This window comes from Hemicordylus capensis, chromosome 1 (assembly GCF_027244095.1).
Source record: "Hemicordylus capensis ecotype Gifberg chromosome 1, rHemCap1.1.pri, whole genome shotgun sequence".
NCBI lineage: Eukaryota > Metazoa > Chordata > Lepidosauria > Squamata > Cordylidae > Hemicordylus > Hemicordylus capensis.
The window spans coordinates 124,571,603-124,599,133 of NC_069657.1; the positions used below are offsets into that span (position 1 = coordinate 124,571,603).

Below are 27,531 nucleotides of genomic sequence, written 5' to 3' on the forward strand. Positions count from 1 at the left end.
GCTAACCATGAAACATCAAGATACATTTTGCACTCCACAACAAAATGCTAATCATCAGCTCTCTAGCCAATTAACTGTGACTCCTCAATGAACTATCCATCAGTATTTCCCCAAAGCATTCTTGCTCCCCAAAAGTTTGATCCTGCTCCACAGAAGTCAGAATTGGCCTAAATGTCCGTTCAAAAAAAAAAAAATAAATTTAAAAAATCAAGTTTTAGATGGAAATTAGGCATGGGAAATAAGTAGAGAATTCTCTACTTACTGTTTGTCACTTATCATCACTTTGGCATGTATAGTACTTTGCAGAAAGAAGAAATAAAGTGTTTCCCCTTGAACAGTTAACAGTTCCCCTTGAACAGTTAAACCCCTGATAATATATACATAGCCTCATCCAGGACTGTCTATGGATAGAAAGGGAACAGAGAAGTTGCATGGGAGATTGTCTAGCAACCCCAGCTGTATCTAGATTGCAGTCGAAGACAGCAGATTCGTGTGGCATCTGGCTCAGAAAGCTGTGGAATTTTTTTCCTTGCCAATTTCCAAGGAAAAGCTTGGCAGATCTCTGTCAGAGTATTTGAGATATGAGATGTACTACCTATAGTAAAGTTCAGCTCACTGATCCTGTAGGAGGATAGATACTATTATTTCTACTATAGGACTTGGTCTACACATATTATGTATCACACAGAGGGGCCTTTCACATGATCATTCAGGCAGGCGGGGGGAAGGCAGGGTTAAGCCTACCTTCCTCACAGGTGATCCTGAACTGGATATAGATGTGCTGCGCTGCCACACACACGATAGCCATGACAATGATCAGTGCAGCATGCCAAAGGCTGGGGAAATTCCACAGTGCACCATGTGACAAGCCGCCCCGTCTATAGGAGCCTGTCTCTATGACCGTCTCTATGCAAGCAACCCAGACTGACACATGATCCTAGAGCCAGGGTTAACAGAGCACTCACTCCATTAACCCCAGCTAAAAGCCAAACTTGAAAGCCGGGTTTGGCACCACAGCAGCACTGAGATCCGTGTGAATCCTGGCAGCTCTCACAGGCAGCCAAGCCCAGGCCACTCAAGAGAACAGACTCACTGACTGTTTGAAACTCATTTTATTTTATGTGTTCAATGTATATACCACTCTGAGTGACTCAGAGTGGTTTACATTAAAATCAAAAACACAGAATAAAACAATTGAAATCAAGAAACATTTAGACCAGATTAAATCTCATTAAAATTAGATATCATTAAAAACAGGCTGAAGAGATGTGTCTTTAAGGTTCTTCTGAAGGTCTCCAAGGAAGACAGTCTTCTTATATCCACAGGGAGTGCATTCCACAGCCCAGGGATGGCAACTGAGAAGGCCCAATCCCAGGTTGCCACCAGATGAACTGTTGCTACCCAAAGACAGATGATGTCTGATTATCTTAATGAGTGGTAGGAATCTTGTAGAGAAAGGCACTCTCTCAGGTAACCTGGACCTAAGCCATTTAGGGTTTTAAAGCTAATAGCCAGCACTTTGTACTTTGCGCAGAAACATATCTGTTTGGCAGCCAGTGCAACTGTTTAAGAACAGACATAATATGGTCTCTCCAGGATACCACAGAGACCAATATGGATGTCTCATTTTGAACTAACTGAAGTTTCCAAACTATGCACAAAGGTAGCCTTACATAGAGCACATTGCAGTAGTCCAGGCTGGAAGTGACCAACTGGTGCACCACTGTTTTCAGGTCCTTCTTCTCAAGGAATGGGCAAAGTTGTCAAATGAATCACAGCTGGTAAAAAGTGCTCCTGGTTACTAGGGCAGTCACCACACTGTACTTCAGGAGGATACTTACATTGAGGATCTTCACACTACACTGTACTGCACAGTACTGGGCATTTTTGTTAGTGGCTAGAGCTTATTCATGTGGTTCAGAGATACAATGAGTCATTACTCAGGGTGTGTTTCCAGCAGTCTCTGTGTAATAAAGATATCTAAAGCAGCCCCTAGATAGAGATAGAGATACGTAGATAGATAGATACAGTATAATATATTATATTACAATATAAATAATGTTAATGGGGGTTATCATAGTATCATATACTATGATATGAAGTGTATATTATTATACACTTCTGGTCACCACATCTAAAAAAGGACATTGTAGAACTGGAAAAGGTGCAGAAGAGGGCAACCAAGATGATCAAGGGCCTAGAGCACCTTTCTTATAAGGCAAGGCTACAACACCTGGGGCTATTTTGTTTAGAAAAAAGATGACTGCAGGGAGACATGATAGTGGTCTATAAAATCATGCATGGTGTGGAGAAAGTGGATAGAGAGAAATTCTTCTTCCTCTCACATAACACTAGAACCAGGGTTCATCCCATGAAATTGATTGCCAGGAAATTTAGGACAAGCAAATGGAGGTACTTTTTCACACAACACATAATCAACTTGTGGAATTCTCTGCCACAAGATGTGGTGACAGCCAACAACCTGGAAGGCTTTAAGAGGGGTTTGGATAACTTCATGGAGGAGAAGTCTATCAACAGCTACTAGTTGGAGGGCTATAGGCCACTCCAGCCTCAAAGGCAGGATGCCTCTGAGTACCAGTTGCAGGGGAGTAACAGCAGGAGAGAGGGCATGCCCTCAACTGCTGCCTGTGGCTTCCAGTGGCATCTGGTGGGTCACTGTATGAAACAGGATGCTGGACTAGATGGGCCATGGGCCTGATCCAGCAGGGCCGTTCTTATGTACAATATGTATAGAATATTAATAGAAAGGAGGTGCCCAAGATAGGGAGCTAGCTTTTATCCTCAGCTCCTGAAAAGGTCATCAACAGCCTGAGCAAGCAATAATTTGTAAATCTTACATAGTCCGTTGTTGTTTTTTTAAATCTTGTAAACAGTTTTGTGCCTTGGTGAAGGCAGAAAGGTGGCATAAAATGCAACCAGTCAATAAATATGCCATTTTCTTGTGCAGGTTTCTGTGATGGAAGCTCAGCAAATGACCTCATGCTACCTAACAGGACTGTTATAAGTACTTCAGTTATCTTTACAGATAGTTGGCAGGTACCAAACACGCTGAAATATATTGGAGAACAAAGGAGCCATGAATCAAACTGCTCAGTCACAGACTGTTCACTTTGTTTTAATATGTTGTTGAACCACACTTTCAGCCGCTGCCATCCTTATGTATGTTATCCTTTTATTCTCTAATTGAGATGCATTTAATGTTGATTATATATTCTTGTTCATATTTTTGAAGTTAGTAGTCTTTGTCCTGTGGGTTATGTTTCACCACAAACAACTTTCCCCAATAATTTGTACAAGTGACAATACTGCAGTATTCCACATATAAATTTGCTTTAAATAAAGCAATATAAGGAATATAAATTTATATTCCACATATGAATTTGCCTTTTGCCTCAAAATAGTGAGGCAGACCCTTGGTCCATCTAACTCAGTATTGTCTGCACTATTGGCACTACAGGGCTGCAGGGAGAGGCTTTCCCCAGCTCTACCTGGAGATGTTAGGAATGGAACCTGGGACCTTCTGCATGCAAAGCATGTGATCTGTCACTGAGAAATGACTCCTCCATCTGCTTATAATAGAAATGGGGCTAGGTGACCTCAGTACAAGAGATCACTGCTATAAACCCCTTTTGACAAATATCCGACTGGGGGCTTAACTAAACATTATTCACATTTGAGGAAGCAATTTAGAATAGGGAAATGGTGACCCTCTCCTCCACTGCTTCTCCATTTACAAGCATACTGTACCCCCAAGTAGCATTTCAAGCTAAAACGGAATTATCAAGCCAGTTGCACATATTTACATGTAACATGTAGCTGGCTCTAGATGTTTACTTCCACACTGAAGCTATAAAACTGCAGCATCCAAATAATTGGGGTGGGGGGGAAGAATAAAAATCAAGGTTTACAATATTGTATAAGCATTACTTTGGAGGGACAGCTTTATTTTTATAAGCAGCTTCAAAAAACCTGCCTAAGTGTATACTCTGCACTGGGGTTGTATAGTGCAGGAGTGAACTCCTTCCAAAAATACTTTTTAAAACTAAAACTAACCAAAGTTCACAGAATGGCATGGACATCAGAAAGGGGAATGGAGTTGTCGTTCATTACTAATTTATGTCACAGACAATATCTAATCATTGCCCAGGGCACTCACACAAGCATGATGTACAAGAAAATCACAATAGCATTCTTGCTGGTTTTTTGCATGCTTGGAAATGTGGTATTTTCATATTAAAAATGAAATTATACAGAGTGTACAGCATAAATGGGAAATGCTTATGGTACACAAATATCTAAAGTCTCTTCATCCTAGTTGTCTCCTTTTTAAATCCAAACACATCTGATTTGATTATTTTATGGATTAGGCTGCACATTATTGCTGTCTGTGATAAATGATTTCAAGTTTTGATTGATAAAAACTTCGCTGCCTAATAAACACTTACATTATAGGGAACTATAAGCAAATAAATATCAGAGTTTTCCCTATCAGTCATATAATCAGTGTGTCTGACATCTCCAAACCATTTGAACTCTGTGCTGATCTCTGCTAGTGAAATGGCAGATCAGGCATAAACATAATTAGGGAGGCTGATGCAATTCCAAAGGACAGACTGTGTTAAAAAAAAAAAAGCTACTTGTTGATTATTTATTTATTTATTATTGGAGAGGAGGTGCTGTTTCTCCTATATCAGGTTTAACACTATACTAGAGCTATGGACCAGCTGTGGAGGAAGTTGCCGCCTTGTATTTTGTTACAAAATAGCAGGCTTTCTGAAGTCATGAAGCTTTTACAGTGTTGCTTTGTTTGTTTGTTTGTGTTACATGTTTGTTTACTGCCCTATGATTTGTTTTATTATATAATAATAGAACTATTAGCTTTTATATAGAAGTTTTTAGTGTTCAAAGTGTTTCACATACACTATGTTGTTATACTCTTACAACCACCATGTAAATTCGGTCAGAATTATTATCCCCATATAGGGGTTGTGGGACTAGGAGATAATGTTTGCCTAATGCCACCTAGTGAATTCATGTCAGAGTCAAGACTTGAATTAGAGAGCTCAGTCTCTTAGCCACTAAATGACACCAGCTCTTAAAAAAACAACAACACCCAAACCCTTCTAGTGATTATCCTTACTGTATCTTTCTTTCTAATTATCCACCAATAACTCAAAACATTTTTGTTTATGTGTGTTAAGGTGTCTCCAGATTCTTTTTGTGAAGTATGGATCCAAGATGCAGAATACATGCAGAACCCTTGTATAGCACTGGCAGCTTATGTGGCCATGTGTAACAAATTTAATATCTGCATAGAATGGAGGAGTCCTGATTACTGCTGTAAGTACTTTGCATCAAGATATTATTTTTGCTTACTCCAGTAAATATATGCTGCTACCAGATAATGAGAAAGCATTCCATCTTTGAGACAGAATGTTGAACATGAGCCTGAGAGACCTAAATCCAGAATCAAGAAACAAAATCCAATTCATTCATAGATTTGCTGTATAACTCTCCCAGGCCATCATGCGCACATGCAAAACCGGGCTAAGGGAGCCCAGCCTAGTTTTGCACACACGTGTGAACCGCTGGGATCAGACCGATCCCAGCAGCTTCATGGCAGAAAACCTGCCTAAATAGCCACCCTACTAAATGAGGTTAAGGGAGTGAGCACTCCTGTAACCTCATTGTGAGGAGCCTGGGGAGGGGGATCCCCATGATAATATATAAAATTATATTATATAAATATATTAGATATATAATATATGATGCACCGCACACTCACGTGGTGCATCCTGGTAGTTCCGGGGGCTGGGATGACACATCCTGGCCCCTGGCCCTCCCAGCTTCCTTGGCACACGGGGAATCATCTTGCAGGGAGCGTGCCCAGCAACGCAAACAGGATTGACTGTGGAGAGGGTTAGGGTATGGTGACATACTCCAAGAGACCAATGCTGAAATAACCATGGTGTATATGTCATATATAACTCTTCCAATTGCTATAAGGCCATTGTGGTACCAAAGAAAGGATTTAAAATTAGTGAGTTTTTGTCTCTGTGCAACACAGGACAGAAGCCAGGAGGAAAGATCTTTTAGTCAATCATATATTCTCTGTAACTTTCTAAGGTGGTGCTTAAGTTCAGGGAGTGGGGGTGGAGGTGTCATGATTTAGATCTATATTCCACCTACAAATGGATTAACAATAAAAAAAACCTCATCCTCTAATTTGTCTTCCTCGTTAAAACATTCGTAATTAAAGATAATGCATAGACATAAAAACAAAGAGTTTATTTTTGTCTTTCAGATATTCCAAGTATATTTTGTCTCAAGTAAAGTTTTTTTAAAAGTTACAGAATCCAGTGTGAATAACAATTCATTGTTTGCAAATGTTGTCTCTTGACAGTCCTGGGGAGATATGCTGGTCTCTTTTGTCTTCATATTTAGTGAGTTGGACTAGAAGACCTCCAAGATCCCTTCCAACTCTAAAGCAAAACTGTGTGTGTATGTGTGGTTTGGACCAGAAAATAATCTAGTAAGAGAAGGTGCTCAGTTCTTTCCTGCTTACTGTTTTTCATCTGCTGTTGTTCCAGCCATATGTTTGCAAGGGGAAAGTAGCTTGAGAGAGGTGTTTTAATGGGAAAAGTGATGAGCAGGGGAAGATTTAAGTACCCCCACCCCCACCACTTCTGCATCCCAAATCACCCCTTGCCAATGCTACTGCACAGTGAATAAGGCTGTTTTCACATGGGAGTTCTCACAATGAGAGCAGTTGAGAGCATGTGTCACTATAAGCACTTTATTTTCTTTTATCTCACTAGCCTTTCCCTGCTCAGAAGGCTTCTCCTATAGGGCCTGTATATCTGCCTGCGATACACCAAGTACTTGCCAGAATCTGGAACCAGTACCTCAGGATTCAGACTTTTGCTTAATTCTCACTGAGGGATGTGTCTGTGAAGAAGGGACCCTCCTTCACCGTGTTCACTCAGATCTCTGCATCCCAGAAGAGAAGTGTGGTAGGTATTGGTCTGCTGTTATATTTTTTGTACTTGTCAGGTAATGCTAATGTTCAGCACAGGAAACAAGTTTGTGTGTGTGCTTATATATGTGAATCAACCTCACATCCGGAACTTGATGGAACATATGTGGTGTTTCTGCACTGTGTAAACACTAGGGATGTGCACAAAACGAGAAAAGCTGGTTCAGCTCAAATCTGAGCTGGTCCGGCCCAGTTCCGTGCACCATCGAACCAGACTTGGTTCAAGTTCGAACCAAGCTGGTTCAAAAGACTCAGAGGCCTGTTGGTAAAGGGGAATCGGGTAAGGATTCCCTTTTACCAGTAAAGAGCAAGGGGGGGCAGGGGGACTCCTGTAAAATAGAGCAGATGGAAGGGGAGTAAAAAGGTACCTTAGAAGTGTTGCTGGCTGTGGCGGCAGCCACAGGGGGAGGGCATCAGGGATGGTGGTGGTGGCTCCCCTTCACCCCACTGCCTGTTAAGATCATCTGGAGAGGTTTGCCAGGCAGCTACTCAGGAACGGGCCTTCTCCATTGCAACCCCTAGACTTTGGAATATGCTCCCTGTTGAAATAAGAGACTCCCCATCTCTGGCAACTTTGTAAAAAGCACTGAAGACATATTTATACACCCAGGCTTTTAATTAGATTTATAGTTTTAATATTTTTAATACTGGGTTTTAAATGTTTTTAATGTTTTAAATGATTTTAATTGTAAACCAGCCAGAGATACAAGTTTTTGGTGGTATATAAATATTTTAAATAAATAAATAATAAATTAATTAATTGATTAAAATGGCTTCCACACATGCCCAGGGCCCATTTGCATGACCATACAAATTGCTTGGTATATGATAAAATTACTGATTATTGCATATGTATGCAGATAATACTGTATGAATATTACTGGCTCTTACAAGAACCATGAATTACAGAGCTGCTTCCAGAGGGTTGCAGTTCAGGGATTTGTCTTGCTTGTATTTCCCACTCAAATAAAAGTGTGACTGCATTCACACATAATGTGGAACTGCAATTGAAAAGGCCTGAGGTTCTGTGGAAGTATGTCTGAATGCAGGGAACCATAGTTGGGCTGAGCGACAAAACTGAGGGTTCAGTATTGGGATTCAAATCTGAATGCTTGGGTTGAATGAAGTTTCGTCGCCTCAACCCCAGGTTCCAAGCAGCCTGCAGTACATCCAAATTTGGAACCACAGGCTGCTGGCCATGGAACTGGAATTGAGGAAGGAAGCCTGATTGCAGATTGCCTGTGCAGGCTGTCCTTCTGTCAAGAAGCAAGCCCACACTTCCAGCTCCCCCACCTTTCTGCAATCTCACTGACTGCAGAGAGGCTGCTCTCCTGAACGTCTGAATTCGGATTGGAGAGCGTGGGATGGGGGGCGGGGTGGGTTCCATATTGCATTGAATTCAGCCTGTGTGTGTGTGTGTGTGTGTGTGTGTGTGTGTGTGTGTGTGTACATTTCAAAGAGATTGAGAGCTACTCTGTCTGAAAAATGTAGTATGAAAAGTAATGTGAATAGGAAGTGTTGCTTAAGTAACAATTTGATTGATTTCCCTCACAAGTCACTTTAGTTGGATAATCTGTTCTTCCATGCTCATCGATTATTTGCTGTCTGTAATCATGTTTTAAATATAAATATGTTTTAATATAAATTTGTTTTGTAACTATTCAGCCTGTACAGACAGTTCTGGAATGCCCCATGCAGTGGGTGAGATTTGGAAAACCTCCCTTACTGGATGCTGCATGCACAAATGTGTTGACCATGAGACCATTGCTCCTGTAGAATACAACTGCTCCATCAGACATGACTTAGAATGCCAGCGCTTTGGGGAAGTGGCCTTAATTGTACCTGATGACCAGTCCTGTTGTCACCAGAAAGTCTGTAGTAAGTATCCTTAACAGAGAAGTTTTCCTTACTAGCATATTCAACTTATATTGTGTTCCAAAAGATAGGCTGGTCAGGATTCACTTTGTTCTCAAACAAACTTTTCAACAATATGCAGACTAACATGAAGTGACTTCCTTTGCTTAATGCAGTATTTGGACTTTCATAAGTTGGAAAATTTTGACAAGAACTGAGATGGTAGAATGTGAAGAAGGACACAATGTGCTGAAAAGTGGTTGAATGGAGGCAGTGGCCAGTGTCCTGATTTATGAAGCACATGCATGTAGCAAAGGAATGCGCAATTGCTGCATTCCTGAGTAAAGCAGTGTAAAGGGGGCAATTTTCATCAATTGCTTCTCACCTCTGTCCCTGCGGGTCATTCAGCTCTCACATTTTCAGAGTGCTTCAGAGGGAAGGGGAGATTGATAGAAATCACCTTGCTCCTACATCCCAAGAAGACACGAGACACAGTTACGGTGAAAAGGGCAACAATTTTATTAATGTCAAATTCAACATAACTGTAAACAGAAACTGGGATTGGCTCTCCACCCCCATAGTGTGGTCCCTAAAGGTGTGCCACCTCCGTGGCAGCCTTGCTTAGTTCACACAGGCAAAAACACCTTGGTTTCAGAAAGCCCCATAGCTCTATAGCAGAGGCTGCCCATCTTAGCCAACCTAAGGTCAGGTCTCTGCCTTTGGCGGCAAATCCCACCCCCCAAAACCTGCCAAGCCTTTCTGGGGGATGTTGCCTGACAGAGTAGCACAGACGAGGTCAAAGTTCTCTGAGCCACCGAGCCTCGAGGGATCTGACTTGTCACTCTGTAGCCAAACACTTATCTGAAGGTGCTCACCAAGGTTTAGATGCTGCTTCCCACTGCACTGTACCTGCCAAAATTGTGACCAGGAATAGAAATAATCTCAACTAACCATAGAGTACAGTCAGGGGCAAGCGAAAAAAGGATGCACACCAACGGCCAATCAGGTGGACGTCCAAAATATTCCTGCCTGGCCCCAAACAGTGACCAGCAAGCCCAGACTGTACCCAAGGGAAGGGTGGGAGGGTGCCTGCTGAGAACAGATTGAGCGGGATCAAGCCTGCCGGACACTGAGGGCCGGGAATCCCACCCCCTCGTGACATGGAGCCAATGGGCTCCAAGCCCCTGCCTCATGCTCCTTGTGCAAGGGCCTGGGGCAAACAAGCTGTGCCACCCATTTGGACAGAGAGCAGCTGGATTCCCCTCGCATAACCACTCACACTGCTTTACTTTCGAACACAGCAAATGCTCACGTGCTTGCTTTTCTGCATGCACACACGCACACACACTTTGTAAGTCAGGACTGCCTAGTACTAGAAACTTCTAGACTGCCTAGTACTAGAAACTTCTAGACTGGCTAGTACTAGAAACAATTAGTTAATTTTATGTTAAAGACTGTGACATAAAATGAAGATATATATTAACCAGTGGAAAACCTCTCACTAAATCTCCCCACTCTGTTTCTGAGGCTTCAGTGGACACTGCCTAGACATTTTCTGAAGTTTCTATTTTCAAATGAGGATTCAAGACTATTTTCAAATGAAGATTTTAAGTTTACCCCTTGTCTTAGAATACTTTGGACCACAAATGCTTTTCTGAGTAGGAAGAGAAAGGCACTTACCTGAGGAAGAGGAAGAAAATAATGATTACTGCAGGAAGTAATTTTTATACTTCAAACTTGAAATTTAAGGACACTCCTGAGATAGAGCAGTTGATTTCTGATTTGTTGTTTTGAGTGCCTGTGAGGGGAAAAGAAAGCTTGTTTAAAGAGAAAAGCTCTTTACAAATTCCAGGTAATTTGGAAATCATTCTTGGAACTATATGCATTATGAAAGGTATTTTTAATAGAAATTAGTGGTCAGGATGATTCTGTGACTAGAGTCCTTTTTGTTTGTTTTTTGTTGTGTAGGATTTTGAGAAATAGGATGTGTATTTATATATTATGTAATGTTGAGAGAGGGAATATTGTATTATGCTGAAAGATTATTTTCTAATCAGTTTTTGTTTCTTTGTCTAATGTATGTTTGTTAAAATTGTTCATCTTGTCTGAAAAAATATTGTTATTGTTATTATTCAGAACTTGATGCACAGCTCCCACACTGTTGTCTTTACAAAGGCTGCAAGGTGAAGACTATGCACCTGGGTCTTGCTGCATCCCTTCTGATACCCAGGTCCCCAAATAAGAATTGAGAGTATTGTGTGGGGAAAATTCAGGCTACAGATTTTAAGATTAAAAATTTAAACATATATCTCAGTGGCATATCTAGGGAAAATAGCACCTAGGGCAAGCACTGGAATTGCACCCCTATCTGATGCAAATTGCTCTATGATTGCAGGGCTCAAGAACATGAACTGCATGATTTTAGGAGTCTTATAGGATCACATAGTAAAGGGACTGTGTAAGTCTGAACTACACAGACCTGCTGGCCTATTTCCAAATCAGCTTTTTGTGGAGTCTGCTGGTGAGGACAAGTACTATTCCTTGAGTGTGGAGTGGGCAGCTGGTGGACATCTAGCAGACACAGGAAGGCCACATGAAGCAGAGGGCACCTGTGATTTCTCCCCTCTTCCACTAGAAACATAGGAAGCTGCCTTCTACCGAGTCAGACTCTTGGTCTATCTAGCTCAGTATTGTCTACCCAGACTGGCAGCAGCTTCTCCAAGACTGCAGGCAGGAGTCTTTCCTAGCCCTATCTGTTGATGCCAGGGAGGGAACTTGGAACCTTCTGCATGCCAGCATGCAGATGCTCTTTCCAGAGCAGCCCCATCCCCTGAGGGGATCTCACAGTGCTCACATCAGAGGTGTAACTAGGGCAAGCACTGAAATTGTGCCCCCCCGGCCGCCCCCCCCCCCCCACATCTGACTGACACACATGTTTGATGCCAAGAGTGCAAGCCGAGGGTGCGGAAGGAAAGGACTGGTCCCTCTCCTCGCCGCCGTGCCGCTTCTCCTTCTCGGCGCCTTGCAGCAGAGCGAGCTGCTGCCGCAGACGGGGCGGGGGGGTGTCCACCTGCGCGGAGAGTGCGAGAGCAGCACGCGCTGGCCGTGCCTTTGCGTGCGCCTCGCTCGGCAGCCTCCTCCAAAGCGCGCGCCCTTTATATGCCAGGTGGCCGTGCGTGGTGGTGTCATGCTGCTCCTCAAGGAAGGCGGTGGGGGGAAGCAGCGAGCGGCGGCTGTTTGGCGCTTGTAGGGAGGGGAGCAGCGGCTGCAGTGGGAGCGCCGTTGCCGGGGAGAGGAGCAGAGCCTGCAGCAGCAGAAGCCGCAGCCCGCCAGCTGACAATGGCAGCAGCGGCGGCAGCCGCGCAGTAGGCACCTTCTGAATGGGCACAAGCACCCCAGGTGGGGGAGGTGGCGGCGGCGAGGAAGCAGACTGCTGCTTCTAGCAGCCGCGGAGGATGAGGAGGAAGAGGAGGAGGAAGAAGGCGAAGAAGGCGGCGCGCCCCCCGCTCCTGCCTGTCCGCCGCCGAGTGCTGCGCGGGGCCGAAGCTTGCGGGCGCTGGCAAGCACGGCTGTGGCAGTGAGTCTCCTCCTGCCAGAGCGGCGGCGGCAGCGACTCCTGATTCCTCCTCCCAAGTTCCAAATTTCAAATAAATATTATAAGAGATCACACACACCTTGTCCTCTGGTTTTATGATGAGGCAGGCCTTCCTCCATTCTTGTGCGCACACACAGCCCCAGACAGCAATACAAACGCTCTCCACTCCGACTCCCACCCTGCCTCGTCGCTGACGCACGCAAGACAAAGTCCATGTGCAGGTGGCGAGCTGGGAGGAGGACACACGCATGCGCGATTGGTGGCGGGGCGGGGCAGAAGAAAGACGAATAGGTCCATCGCCGAGTTTGCTGCCAAACTTTAGGCACCCGCGCCGAAGCCGAGCAATGGGGGCGGCGGCGCCGGGACCGCTCGTGGGGGAGGGGGGCGCCACCCACACACGCGGACTGCTTTACAGACTGCTGCTGCGCTCAGCGCTGCGATGCACACAAGAAAAAAAAATTTCAGGAAAGGAAGGGGATCGGCGGGGGCACTTTTTGGCGCCCCCTGCCAGGTGGTGCCCAGGGCACATGCCCTGCCTGCCCCCCCTCAGTTACGCCTCTGGCTTACATGCAGTCTCCCATGTAAATGCAAAACAGGGCAGACCCTCCTTAGCAAAGGGATAATCCATGCTTTGCTACCACAAGACCAGTTCTACTCCTCTGGGGCCTGGCTGTTGCATTTGCATGAAGCAGAATCTTGCAATAATTCTGAATCTACCTCTGAATGAAAAAAGGCAAAAACACACTTCAAAGAGAGCATTTATCTACAACCTGCCTACCATTTCTTTCTTCTCTCACAAACAAACACTTTTATCAACTGATTTTTAAAAAATTCTTTTGGGTGAGATTTCAATTTGGGAGGGTCCAATCCATTCAAATTGAGGAGGGTTTAATTGTGGTGTGTGGAATTCCACTGCGAATTCCCCTATGATCTTAAAATGGTCCTAGGGCAGAAGCCAGCCCACAGGTCTCCTGTGCATATCTCCTGGGCATGAATTATGAGGCAGCTACCTTCTTTTAGATTACGGAGGGTCCTTATCTGCCCTGCTTGAATCATTCTGTTGATCCCTGTTAGTCAGTCTCTCTCTCTCTCTCTCTCTCTCTCTCTCTCTCTCTCTCTCTCTCTCTCTCTCGCACACACACACACACACACAGTTGCAGAAGCTCTATCATTCACACTAGTCTAGGAAGTACTCTAGGAGTAATTGGTTCCTGGCCGTGGGTTCTCCTTTGGAGTTATTTTCACATAGAGAATGGGGATGGGGGAAAAACTCTGAATGTTTAAATTAAAAGGTTCTCAGGAAACACATCTTAAAAATAATTAACAGGCTTTTAAAAAGGGTTGCCCAACCAGGGGTACCTTAAAGGCATAATCTCATACTGTGCGGGAAGAGACAATGGTAAACCCCTCCTGTAGACTACCAAAGAAAACCACAGTGGGTCTCTGGGTGCCAGGAGTCAAAATCCACTTGACGGCACACTTTACTTTAACTTTATAGTTGGTTAACTCACTTATCACAAGAAGCAAAGTAAGAGCAAATTAAAAAAATTGTTTTAACCCGATTTTTGGCACAGTGGCCATTTTGGAGGCTTCCGTGCATGCTCAAATAGCCTCTGCGAGGCCTGGTAAGGCCTATGACCTCGCAGGGACCATTTTAGCATGTGCGGTGGCCATTTTGTTTTCAGTGGCCATTTAAATAAAATGTTTTTAATGTAAAAAAGTGGTGTGTGTGCTCAAATGGTTGCTGCGAGGTCCTACGCCTTACCAGGCCTTGCAGAGGCCATTTGAGCATGCGTGGCAGTCTCCAAAATGGCCACCACGCTAAAAATCAGGTAATTTTTTTAAATTTTTTTTTAAATTAATAAATTACAAACTGGGGGGGGGGGTGGGAAGTAGCATGGCACTGGCACCCCCCTCAAGTGGTGCCCAGGGCATGTGCCATGGCTGCTCCATCCTACATTCGCCACTGCAACATCAACCTAACATACAGATACCGTTCTATGGCTGAGGCAAAAACTGCATATGTAGAGCAAACAGACCAGGCCTAAGAACAACTGCAGTCTGTCTGCTGCCAGCTCTTTAAAGCACACAGCTAGCTGTGTTATGGGAGTTTTGTCTACATTACTACCCCCAACACCTCACAACCCTGAGTAGGCAAGACAGGCATATCCCCAAAAGGAGGTTCATGCCCCAACACTCCAGACCATAAAACCCTGAGAGGCTATTCCCTGAAGACTCCCTCCTCCCGAAAAAAAAGTGCTTCTGCTTGCTCACCATTACTGTGTACCCATCCTTACCTGCCACTGTTACCAGGGGCTACTCTAGTTATGACACTCACAACTAAGGAACACAATGCCAAACTGATAAAACTTACCAGTTTGGAGTAGATAAATACGAATCCATACCAAAAGCCCGGAATGGTGGAGTTTGAAAAGGTAACTTTCCCACATTGACAAAAGGGTGGCAGTGATGTGTGGCAAGCTGCAATAAAAGAGGGTCAGCACATTGCTTAGCCTTTGCCCGATTGTGTGTGCTGCTTTACATACTGTGACAAATCCTGACTTATTGTCATATAGGCACAACTCGGCACACACACACACACACACACACACACACACACACACACACACACACACCAGCATTGCTTTGGAAGTTAGAGAGAAGTGGCAGCATATCTTTAAAGAACCAGAGGGTCTTTAAGACAAATATGGAAAACAAGAAAACTAGACAGGAGTCATCATAGTACAACTATGAATAAACAAAGGAGAGCAGTTTTAGCACAGAGGGTTCTATTCCTGCTCACTTTGCTGTCTGAAGATAATTTTAACGTAGCAGTGCGGTGTGCACAGAAATGCCAAGGGTGTTTTGGTTCAAAGTTGAACTGAGCCACCAGTCTGTGACCCGATTCATTAGAACTGGCGGGCTGGTTTGGTTCGTGCACATGAACTGAGTCAACCCAGTTTGGGATTCCTGTAAAGGGGAATCGAGTAAGAATGACAAGCAAAGGGCAACTAAGCCCTTTGCAACTAAAAGTGGGTTCAAAAGAGTGGTGGAGGGCAGGCAGGAGGTCATGCAAATGGCCTCTACACATGTGCGAAGGCCTGAACCAGGCCCCTGCCAGCCCACACTGATGTGGGGGAGTGCCGGCAGGGCCTAGAGGAGTCACCACTGTGCAGCTGTGCATAAGGTTACCTCCCCCCACCCCACCCCACCCTACCATTCTTTTGAACCCACTTTTCGTTGCTAGGGATCTTCCTTTGTAAAGGGGAATCCTTTCTGGACTCCCCTTTTTAAGCATCCCAAACCATTCAAACTGGGCCGAACTGGTTCTGTCTGAACTGGGCCCTGTTTGGTTCAAACTTGAACCTGCCCCCTTTTGGGGGGTGGTGGTCCACTTTGAGGTTGAACCAGGCTGGTTCAAATCAAATTGGGTTCTATTCGAACTGGTTCTGCACACTCCTTCTTGACAAAAGCAAGTGGCTCTTTGCCCACTATAAGAGAGGAATCATGTTGCTGAGGGCAACCACTCTACTGTACCTTTTGCTAGGTCAGTTGAAATACACGGGGAGTGCAATGACCACCTCTGTACGTGCCACGATAAATTGCATGCAATCTTTTTGAAACATCTTTTTTTTTATTTTTAGGAATATGAATATCCACTGTTCTAGGGATTTCTATTGATGCACAACCATTTATAACTTCATTCAGTAATAATCTTATTTGTCTATTTACTTGTCCGTCTTTCTGTCTAACTACAAAGCTTGTAATCAGAGCCTCTGTGAAACATTTATTCCTGAATGCAAAGGCCTAGAGAAACTGGCAACTTATTACCGTGATGATTCCTGCTGCCCCAATTACACTTGTGGTAAGTTTTGAATGAAGAATTGAAATTGCCATGTAAAACAGCCTCTATTAAAATTTTTACACGTCACCACAGTTATTATATGTATTGAGATTATGGAGTCCTGCAAACTCTCAATAGGTCAGAAGTTGTCTGTGCTGAAAATGGCTTGAATTTCACAGATAAAATTTAAGATAATTACAGTACAGATTTCTCTTAAACTGAATTGAGGGCCAATACTTGGGCCAATTCCACATGACCCAAGCTAAATTAAGTTTCGGCCATGTGGAATTGCAAAGGAAAAAGGAAACATCAGGACTATAGACCAGGGATTCTCAACGTTGGGTCCCCAGATTTTGTTGAACTTCAACTCCCATAATCTCCAGCCCCAGTGGCCTTTGGTTGGAGTTTATGGGAGTTGAAGTCCAAGAACATCTGGGGGCCCAGTGTTGAGAATCCCTGCTATAGACGAACAAATGTTCTGCATCTCTGGGCAAGTCTTAGCAATGTTCCTTTATTTATTAAATTTACATACTGCCTTTTCACACAGGAAGGCGTGTTTAAGTCTCAGCACAAAATCCATTACTAGATTCTTAGAAGACAAGATTGAAGAGACTCTATAGCTGTGATACATGGGGTCCTTGATCCAGATTATACAGGACACCAATTCTAAGTCATATTTCCCCACTCAATGTAGCATTTCCCATCTCATTGTGGAGGGAAGTAGGACATCAATACTTTTGTTTCAATACTGATTTATTTTATAAGAGTATTCTGTTTGTTTCAGAATGTGATCCAGCAAAATGTGAGTCCATGGAACAGATTCCAAACTGCCGAGTAGATCAAACCTTGATTGCTACCCATGTGGAAGGCACCTGCTGCATATCATATATCTGTGGTATGAAAATTAAGTTCTTATTGAGAGCTTGCAGATTAATATTTGAGCAAGCAAGACGTGCTAGAAATATATGCAGAAGAAAGGGCAGATCAGCAAAAATCACCCATTTCCTGTTACTTGCATAAAACATTTTGGACATGCAAAACTTTTGCTGGAGTGTCAGCCTATATCTACAGTATCTTGCATTTTTTAATATCAGGTATTGCTTGGATATGTGAAAATTAAATGACAATTTTCTCTACCACTGTTATTATAAAGCTGCTTATGTCAAATGTCAGATGCCCACTTTTATGGACTGAGCTTGGAATGAGCCAGTCTTTGTGTTATAATTGTTATGTGCATTACAGCCGTGTTACCAAGATTCAAAAAGGTCATTCAGAATGGTGTCTGGAGAAAAACATTTTATTCAGAACTTTACCTTATGAGCAAGAGATGAATAATTATTGTTTGCAATCCAGCAGCTCTTGTGCACTGAAAGAATTTGTTGTGGTCATTTACACAACCAAAAACTGTGTTCTACTCAATTTGGGGAAGAGGTTTTTCTCCTACCTTGCTTCCACACAACCAAAAATTGGGAGCACACACAGCTCCCAAACCTGGATTGTGTGAATTACCTTGTGGTGTGCCAGGGCTTCCCCAATTTCTTCTATGAGCAGGTGAATGCTCTCTACATGCAATAGAGAGCACTCTTCCTACATGCTCTCTACCCCCCTGCCCCAATATAAGCACAAAATGTTTCCCTTCGTAGAAGAGGTCAGAAAGCCCTGCATCTGCATGTACATGACTTTGATTGTGGTCCTATATGTTCCAATAATAGATTGGAAGAATGGAGCAATGATTCAATCATTAAGATGTGTGTATTAGTTTATACTAGCCAAAATGCTTTATTTATCTTCTGCTTTTCCCACTAGTAATTCAGTCATTCTTTTTGAGAAGAATCTGTGCATGTAGAGAAATTTGTAGTGATTAATATATTGATCAATTTGGCACACACTTCTATTTTCTAATCATTTAAATATTTTTGTTCTCAGCATGTGGCATTTGCTCTGATCAAATTCCAGAGTGCCAGGAAGGAGAAGTTCTTACTGTGGATGGCAATACTACAGACAGATGTTGTCCAGCCTACGAATGTGGTGAGTTGATGATGATTTCTCCCAGGTCTTTCTTGATTAATTTGCAATGCTTGGAGGGAGGCAGGGATGGAGGGTCAGAGCGAGAGAAAAAGAGAGAGCACACATATCCTCTAACTGGGGTGTACTATTTGCCAGATGCCATCTATAGCCATTAAAATGTATATTGACAGTTAAATGAAGTTAGACTTTAGACCTTCAATTCAACTTTTAATCATCATTTTTGCCTAGAATATTTATGATGAATTTTTATAACATCTTATTTTGGTTTCAACAGTTCATACCCTGCTGCGATGTTTAAAATTATTTCTTTCTTTTCTTGCTTTTTAAACGTACAGTTTGTGAAGCCTATCGTTGTCCTGAGTTTAAGTGTGTGTTAGGAATGTCCTTAGTAGAGGTGTGGAGTCCAGAAAAGTGCTGTCCATATCGCTCATGTGGTAATTAAAATTATTTTTATTGTTCCTCAATGACATTGCAGATTTATCTGACAGTATACAAAGTGGTATTGGATTATAAAACTGAAAATTGCAGTCTCTAGTAAAATAATCAGCCATCAGTAAACAATCCACAATGCAACTCAGTTACCCTAGAGATGTCTTTTGGCAATACCTATGTGGTGGGTTAATACTAAATGATCTGTATATTTCAACCTATATGGATTAGCAGTTGGCTGAAACTTTACCATATGAATGTTACAGGTTGCATTTCATAGTCTCTTGACCACACTGTTTACATATTGTTTTCTATATCTGAGTAATGCGTGAGTGTGCATGTGCACACACACACACACGATAATGCTTTATACATCAAATGAGTGGACTCTATAAAAAATAAAATAAAACTGCTACCAAGTACCTAAGGAACTTGCCAGTGCATTGAGATCATCTTCAGATACCCTTGTCCAGCTGTTCTGTCCTTCTGAGTTTAGGTGGGAAGTGACGAGTGAGGGCCTCTTTGATTGTGGTGTCCTCAGAAGAATCAGCCTCCAGAATACTCTTTCTTGGCAAGCTTGTATTGTGTCTCTTCAGTGCTAGGCAAAGAGCTCTGCTTTTGTTTCCGTAGGCCTTTTAAAATATTGAATGCATTGTTTTTATAATCCTGTTGTTGGTATACTTTTATGAGTTATTTTACATACTTCCGTCAGTTGTTTTGATATGTTAGTGATATTGGCTGACATACTCTGCTAATGGAAGCATGGGGTGTGCATTCTCATTCCATCCTCCTCCAAACTAAGTAGTGCTACGGAATTAGAGAGTCGCTTCAGCACTGACACTATTTTTTAGCAGCCACAGAGCCAATCTGAGATCTGTATGGGATGGAGTTGCTTCACCACTGATGCCATTTTCAGCAGCCACTAAGCGCCTCTGAGCTCTGTAGCACAGCATGGACATGGTTTGGAGGAGGACTGGGTATGCGCCCCATGCTTTCATCAGTGGGGCTCTGTGCCATATGTCAGCCATTATTTTAAACTGTAAATGTTGCCTGTGAGCCATCCTAGCAGTAGAGATACCAGCTGACATCCAGACTAACACACTGCTAACATGTGTGCTCACTCCGTCCTCCTCCAAACTGTGTCCATGCTGTCCTACAGAGCTCAGAGAGGCTTAGTGGCTGCTTCAATTCTGAAGCAACTCCCTCCCATACAGAGCTCAGATTGGTTCCGTGGCTGCTAAAAATAGTGTCAGTGCTGAAGCAACTCTCTCCCATTATTTCTAATTCCATAGCACAGTCTGGATATAGTTTGGAGGAAGATGGAATGAGCTGTGTGACCCTCAGGGACATATTTTTGAGAGGCACAATGAACTTCAGAGTGAAGGGACGATAAACAGAAATGGCCCCTCCCAGATAGCACCACTCAGCATTTGTCTGGCTGTCAGCCAATGAACTGATGGATGTTATTTTTAAAAATAAACAAACACTTTAAAAATGTTTGCTACAATAAATCTGTTAAGCTTTTCAGGTACCATAAGACTCCTTTTTGTTTTCTTAAAGAATGCCTTGTATCTTTGAACCATATGGCATGTAGAAATGAGCCTATCTGGTGATTCATAGCATTCACACAAAAATATGAATAATTTTCTGCATATTGATAATAGATACTAATTATGTCATTTTATTTATTTAATTTTAGAATGTTCATGTGACACAATTCCTAAACCTCAGTGTAAACTGGTAAGGAATAAATCTTGATACAAAATCAGACTGATATTGAACTGCAGTATTTATGATATAACATTGGTATTTGTCCTCTTCTGTGAACAGGGAGAGAAAATGCTTATAGATGAACAATTCCTGAACAGCACAGAAAATGTTTGTCACTGTACTAAGTACAAGTGTTGTAAGTAAATAAGATATTTGGCTGAAAAATATTTAATTTATTCTGTTGTGTTCTATTTACTTATGAGTCAGTTTTCTACTCAGAAAGTGAATGCTCAAGGCATAGGAACATAGGAAGCTGCCATATACTGAGTCAGGCCATATGTCCATCTAGCTCAGTATTGTCTACACAGACTGGCAGCAGCTTCTCCAAGGTTTCAGGCAGGAATCTTTCTCAGCCCCATCTTGGAGAAACCAGGGAAGGAACTTGAAATCTTCTGCTCTTCCCAGAGTGACTCCATCCCTTGAGGGGAAGATCTTACAGTGCTCACACTACTAGTCTCCTATTCATATGCAACCAGGGCAGACCCTGCTTAGCTAAGGGGACAAGTCATGCTTGCTAGCACAAGACCAGCTCTCCTCTTCAGCATAGCATTTGCAAAGTAAAATACCAAAATGAGCCAGAAATGCTTTATGTGCCATTGCTATGTCCCTGAACAGAACCAATGCTGTTATAATAGCTATATGTTCTTATCTACAGGGCATCCTAGTGGTGTTGCCTGTGTAAATGCAGACCCTTACTTAGTCAATTTTAGACAGCATATAGCTTTTTCTCTATTCGTTTTAATAGAACTATTTCCAAGATAATATTGCATTCTCTGTCTACATTTAGAGCATTTTCAAAATCTTTGAAGAAAATCTAAGCTGATCTGCATAGTGGATGAATCCATGGGAATCATTGGTTTAGTACTAATACCTTGATGTGATCCCAGTGTATTCACACAACTGGGATACACGCCTGCGCAGGAGACCATTTGGGAATTTTCTACAAGCTTCGCGCGGCGCTCTCAACTCCGCCCATGGTGCGCATGCGTCTGTCGACATAGGCAGTTGGAGCGCCGCTCTCTTCAGTTCCTTTCTGACCACCGAACAGTATGGATGCTTCAGAAGTTTCTTCTGCTTCGGCTGGGGTTCACCGCCTCAACTTTCCAGATTCATAAGAGAACATTTCCTTTATTTTCTTAGTCTGTTTAATATCTTTCTTGTGTTGCTGGTCTGTTTTGATGACAGAAAGAATGAAAAATATGTTCAAGAGGTGTGGAAAATGTAACACCACTTTTCCCTCTTTGGATCGTCACTCCTTATTTCTCTTCTGCCTCAGCGAGGCACATAACAATGAAAATTGCAATATGTGCTTAGAATTTTCCAAATAGACTTGTAAAATCCCACATTTGAAGTTGAAAGACGCTTTTTACAATTTGGCACTAAAAGCTCTGGCATCGATGTCAACCCCTTCGGCCCAATTCTGAGCCCACGACATCAAGAGCCATGACACTATCTATGAAATCTTCTAAGGGCTCTGATGTGAAGTCGCCGTCAACACTGAGTCAGACAACACCAAGCCACCAACCTTCGACCCCGAGGTCAATGCTGAAGGATAAGGCTACTGCTCTAAAGCCCTCTTCCCCCCCCTTTGAAAGGGGCCAAGTCAGGAAAGGCTTAATCGGACACAGAGCATCACCCTGCCTCCTCAACTACCTCTTCTTCTCCCAAAAAGGCGAAGTTAGACTCAGCATCCACATCCTCAATGTCAGACATTTCCACGACATTGAAACTGTCCACGTTGGAGAGGCATTCAAAATCGAAGCCTCCAAAGTCTCTTTTGATGTTGATGTAGCCTGCAGAAGTACCAGTATCGAATGAGTCGTGCCAGGAAATGTGGCGCTGCCAACACTGAAGTCGACGAAACCAAAGCTCAAGATTGTGCTGATACAGAAGGAAGGCATGTTTACTCTCGACTCCCTGATGACTAATCACTCCCTGAAGGTGACGACAGAGGTCCCTCCATGCAACATTTTGGCACTCCTTTTGAAGGCGAATATGACCCTGACACGGGTTTACTCACTCCCCACCCCATTCCAATATCATCACTATGGATGACACCGATGAGGTAATTGAAGTCCCCACAACTTCGTCTCTTTCCCTACTCACGCATGGATAAATGCAAACTGATTAAATGGAAGATGGAAAAGCCATGGAGTGCACACTCCTACAGTCCCTCTTCGCAATGGCACCCCCAAGGCAGAGGTGACTGTGACTTTAGAGGAAGGTCTTACCAACTGTACCCCTCTACTTCTAGGACACCATTTGAGGGATATGTACATAATCATTACACACACATGTGATTCATTATTCAGAACATTCTAGGGACGAAGGTATTTTCCTGTGTCCCCATGATCTTCACCATCCACGGACTGTGACGCATACCGTCACTTCAGCTTTGAACTCGACCCTTACAACTCATGCTACAAGGTTGACCCAGACTGACTCGATCTCACCACTGGCACTGACCACACCATTGTGCCCGCTACCTCCAGTGGCACTTCCTCTGGCACAGACAGTCAAGCCTTGATCCCCTGCTTCTGTGCCACCAGGTACACCCTCCTCAGAAACATGTTCACCGCTCCCTGCGGATCCGGCGCCTGACTTTCAAAATACTGAAGTCCAATCGGAAAACTCCCTGGATGATGATGAACTTTAAAAATCCTTGGATCCCCCTAAGGAGGAACACAAAAACTACCATATTCTGATCTCTGACATGGCCAAGACCTTGGGCCTCAGTCTTACACAAGTCACTGAGAACATCGAGGACCATGTCTACAAATTCCTGCAGAAGGCAAAACCTTCTCAACCCACTGCTTTACCTATGTTGCCTACCTTGTTGCACGCTTCCAAGCAAGCATGGAAGAAGCCCTCCACTATGGCCTCCACTTCAAGGCACCTTGAAAATATGTACAAGGTACAGGAAGAGGGGTGCAAATATCTTTTCAAACATCCCCAGCCCAATTCCCTGGTGGTGAATTATGCCTCCCCTTCCAGTTCCGGCAGACAGCATGAAACACCAGTTGACAAAAGAGGCCACAAACTGGACTCCATGCAGAGGAGACTTTATTCCACAAGTACCCTGGCCATGTGCATTGCCAGTTACACCACATGTATGTCACGTTACCAGCACTCCCCATGGAAGCAACTCACTGAGCCAAAGAATTACAGGAAAAGTCTGCTGATATTACCAGGCAGCAGATCAGTACAGCCCGCTGCCTGATGGACTGCGAATCAAAGAACATGACTGGCGCGGTGGCTACGCTCCTCTACCTTGCCATATGACACTAGGGACAAAATAGGGGACCTTTGTAAGAGATTTTTGTCACCCCAAAACTCCCGCAACCAGGAATAAATGAGGGCTCCAAAAATCCTCACATTACCAATGGGTTCTTTTGATGGTGCTGGCTGTCAAGAATCCCAAGACCCAAGAAGACACGAGGAGAAGCGAGAAGGTCATATTTAATCAAAGCATTTATTTTATTCAGGTGAATTACAGCATATAGCATGCAGCAGAGTTATTTCTCTCACACAAAGCAACTAAGATAATATCTAACTGACACCCTATAAATCATCAGAGTTTTCACTCACCCTTTGTGGTTTATCTCCTGAGCTTACCAAGAGAGACTGATGTTCCCCTTTTCGGAGTATCGGTACGTCAAGTTGGGCAATCCTCCTCTAATTCTTCTACCTTGGCAGCCACTGGTCCGTATGTATTTCCCTGCTCTAGATCAGGGTTCTAAATACCCCAACTTCTCCGCCCACGCACCAACGATGATTGGCCAAGATGGGGTCCTGACCATTTATGACCCCTTGCTCAACCCGTAACTTTTGACAATTAAACACCATTGGTCAGGGAAGATCGGAAAGAGGAAACAGGTGTGCTGTATGACCAGGAGAGATATGAAAGAGGAACCAGGTGCAGGTGCAGGTGCAGGTGCAGGTGCAGGTCGAGTGACCCCCTCCCCTTCCTCAGATGGAACATTTGGGAGGGAGCGTTCTCGATATGAGTTATCGAAAAATGAGGAAGCGTGCCCAAGCCAACAGGCTGATTTTCTCTAGCATGGAAAATGTGTTGGAATAGGGGAACTTGGCATTTGCCCAAGGGTTCATGTTAAGATAAAGACCCGAACTATATCAGCAATCAGACTCATGTCAAGAATTTATCTAATACAACATGGTTAACCTATCTACGTGCTTATTCAATATAAAAATGATCCCAAGTGAATCTTACACCTTCCATTTGAGGATGAGGGTCTGTTCAGTACCGAGACTGACGACACCTTAGAGAAACTTAAAAAATTTAAATTAACTGCAAAGTCATTTGTAGTTCTAATGGCCCAAACAGGCTACCAGTCTATACTCAAACCCTCCTACACTCTGGCTACTTCATATGGGAAGTACTGTCCCCAATTCAAGACGTCTGAAAGGAGTAATTTTAAGTAATCTTCCAGGCCTTCAGCTAAACCCTACTAGCCCAAGGGTAGGCCGAACAACCAACCCTCTAAACAGGGTGAGAACTCCAAAGAAGGCATCTGATATATTGGACACTCCTGCAAAAGTACCCTTGATATCCCAACAACTGGAAAATTGGAAGAGAATAACTACGGACAAGTGGGTGCTTTCCATAGTCCAATGAGGTTACGTTATTCAATTTCATACCCATCCATGGTTCATGGGTATAAAATCTACAGTATCAAACCCCACCCTCTAGAAGGAGGTGCCAACCCTTTTGGAAAGGGATGTGATAGAACCTGTCCCCCAATCTCTCCAGGGGGGCAGGTTCTATTCCAGATATTTCCAAGTGCCAAAAAGAGATGGAGGCAGCTGACCCATCCCCTTTCACAGAAATTCCTCAAGGGTTTGGAAAATCTATACCCATCTATGTGGGCCCCTACCCCACAGTGCTCCCTTTCTTGGGTTCTGGCAGGCCTCATGAACAGCCCCTTTGAGCCAATGGCTACTAAGAACCCACCTCAAGGCATAAGGGCCCACTCTACTAGAGCAGTAGCCTCATCAGCTGCCAACCTGTCAGGAGTCTCCATAGCTGAGATTTGAAGATCTGCCACCTGGTCTTCAGACCACCCCTTCATCAAGCACTAAGCGCTAGACCTTTGGTCCTGCAAAGATGCACGCTTTGGGAGAGGTGTCTTGAAGCAAGTTCCATCTTAACTTCACAAGGGGTAAGTCCTAGAAACCCACTTCCTGGAGGAGCTTGCTAATTGCCCAGTTGTGTGAATACGCTGGGATCATGTCAAGGATAAACAGGTTGCTTACCTGTAACTGATGATCCTTGAGAGATCCTAGGTATTCACACATCCCACCCTACCTCCCCTCTTTCTTCGAGGTCGTGCTCTGGGCAATGTTTATGTTTTACTTATCTGTTCTCTCACTTAACTCTCCAGTTCTGCTTACGATTGTCACTGACATCTGGCGGTCATCCAGAAACTGATCAGAGAGGCGCTCCGACCGCCTATGTCAACAGATGCATGCACACTGTGGGTGGAGTTGGGAGCGCCACTCGAAGCTTGTAGAATTTTCCCAAATGGTCTCCTGCTCAGGCATGTATCCCAGTGGTGTGAATATACTGGGATCACATCAAAGATCATCAATTACCTGTTATATGAGCCATCATAAAGCCATTGATATTCATGGATTCATCCCATGGTTCTTTTGGAGTTTTAAAAGTACTATATTCGGTACCCACTTCCCTTTCTTCATATAAAGAGCATTTGTGATCCATTTTGACTATTTAAAATAAATTTTTTCTAATGTATTTTGTGTTTTTGGAAATCTCTTCCAGCAAGAGACAAAGTGTGCCTGAACAACGAGAGAGGTGTTCTGCTTCCAGGACAGTCCATTGTTGAACACTCGCCTGATGGTGTTTGTCACACTTCATATTGCACAAATGTAGTTGATCCAGTTACCAAATACTATCGGATAAATATATCTTCTATAGATTGTGCGGCAAGGTGCAAATCTGTAAGAAGCTCAGTATTAAATTATGAGTTTTCACTGGTAACTAGAAGAGCCAGAAAATGATGCAGTAGATAGTTTATTAAGGATGTCAATAATCTATGCATTTACACTACTTTTTCACCACTCACAAAATCTCTGTGTCTTCTAACAAGAGGCCAGGATTCAAACATTGAGTCAATGGGTCAATACTCTTTTCTTATAAAGAGATATGCTACTGTATTGCTATAATCTGTATATAAAATACATGCCATTGACTTGCCATGCAGGCTTATGTGGGTGGAGCGGCATGTCAGCCAGTGGCTGTTGAAGATTCAGAATATACTTTTCTGTTCAGATAATTGTTTCACAGTTTATCAAAAACTACAGAAATGTACTGTATAGTGAATGGAGTTGAATGCTTTAAGCATGAAAACTTATCCATGTATAACCTTATTTATTTCTAAAAAGGTTTGAAGCATACATTCTGAGATGAAATCAATCCTGTCCATTAGGTTTTTAAACACTGTTTTACACAGTTCTATAGAGTATTTTGTATTGGTGTATTATTTATTCTCTTTTGACTGTGGTCAAAAGCAGGACAAACATGTTTAAACAAATGTGCTAATATACTTCTGCATGTTCTGAATGCACACAAATACATGCAAGCATGTACACACTCTCTATCCCCTGTTTGCCAATACATGGGCCCTGCCACATGCATGCACACAATTTAATATCATGTTTAGCCTACTTTCTAGTAGGCTTATGAGATCACCTGGCATTCTGTGTGTGTGTCCATTCAAGTGTGTGTGTGTGTGTGTGTGTGTGTGTGTGTCCCTATGAACTTCACAATGCCCAGACCAATATGAACCAAATCGGGTACAGTTGTAGGGACACCTCAGTGGCGTAGTTTGTGATGATGTCATCCACCCCAATCCAAGATGGCAGACACATAGACTTTTGAGGCACAAGTGGGCTAATTTGTGAACCACCTAACCG

General features: G+C 43.3%; 1 protein-coding gene across 1 annotated transcript in view; it reads left to right on the forward strand.

Annotated features, from left to right (window-relative positions):
• The window catches only part of OTOG (otogelin), a 174,866-nt gene that overhangs the window by 129,066 nt on the left and 18,269 nt on the right, over positions 1 to 27,531 (forward strand). Inside the window, exons 39-49 of the mRNA XM_053245590.1 lie at positions 2,969 to 3,180; positions 5,223 to 5,361; positions 6,840 to 7,034; positions 8,723 to 8,935; positions 16,267 to 16,371; positions 17,135 to 17,245; positions 18,277 to 18,378; positions 18,714 to 18,812; positions 20,507 to 20,547; positions 20,638 to 20,717; positions 26,382 to 26,556. Coding sequence (XP_053101565.1) covers positions 2,969 to 3,180; positions 5,223 to 5,361; positions 6,840 to 7,034; positions 8,723 to 8,935; positions 16,267 to 16,371; positions 17,135 to 17,245; positions 18,277 to 18,378; positions 18,714 to 18,812; positions 20,507 to 20,547; positions 20,638 to 20,717; positions 26,382 to 26,556 — 1,472 coding nt within the window. The remainder of the gene's footprint in view (positions 1 to 2,968; positions 3,181 to 5,222; positions 5,362 to 6,839; positions 7,035 to 8,722; positions 8,936 to 16,266; positions 16,372 to 17,134; positions 17,246 to 18,276; positions 18,379 to 18,713; positions 18,813 to 20,506; positions 20,548 to 20,637; positions 20,718 to 26,381; positions 26,557 to 27,531) is intronic.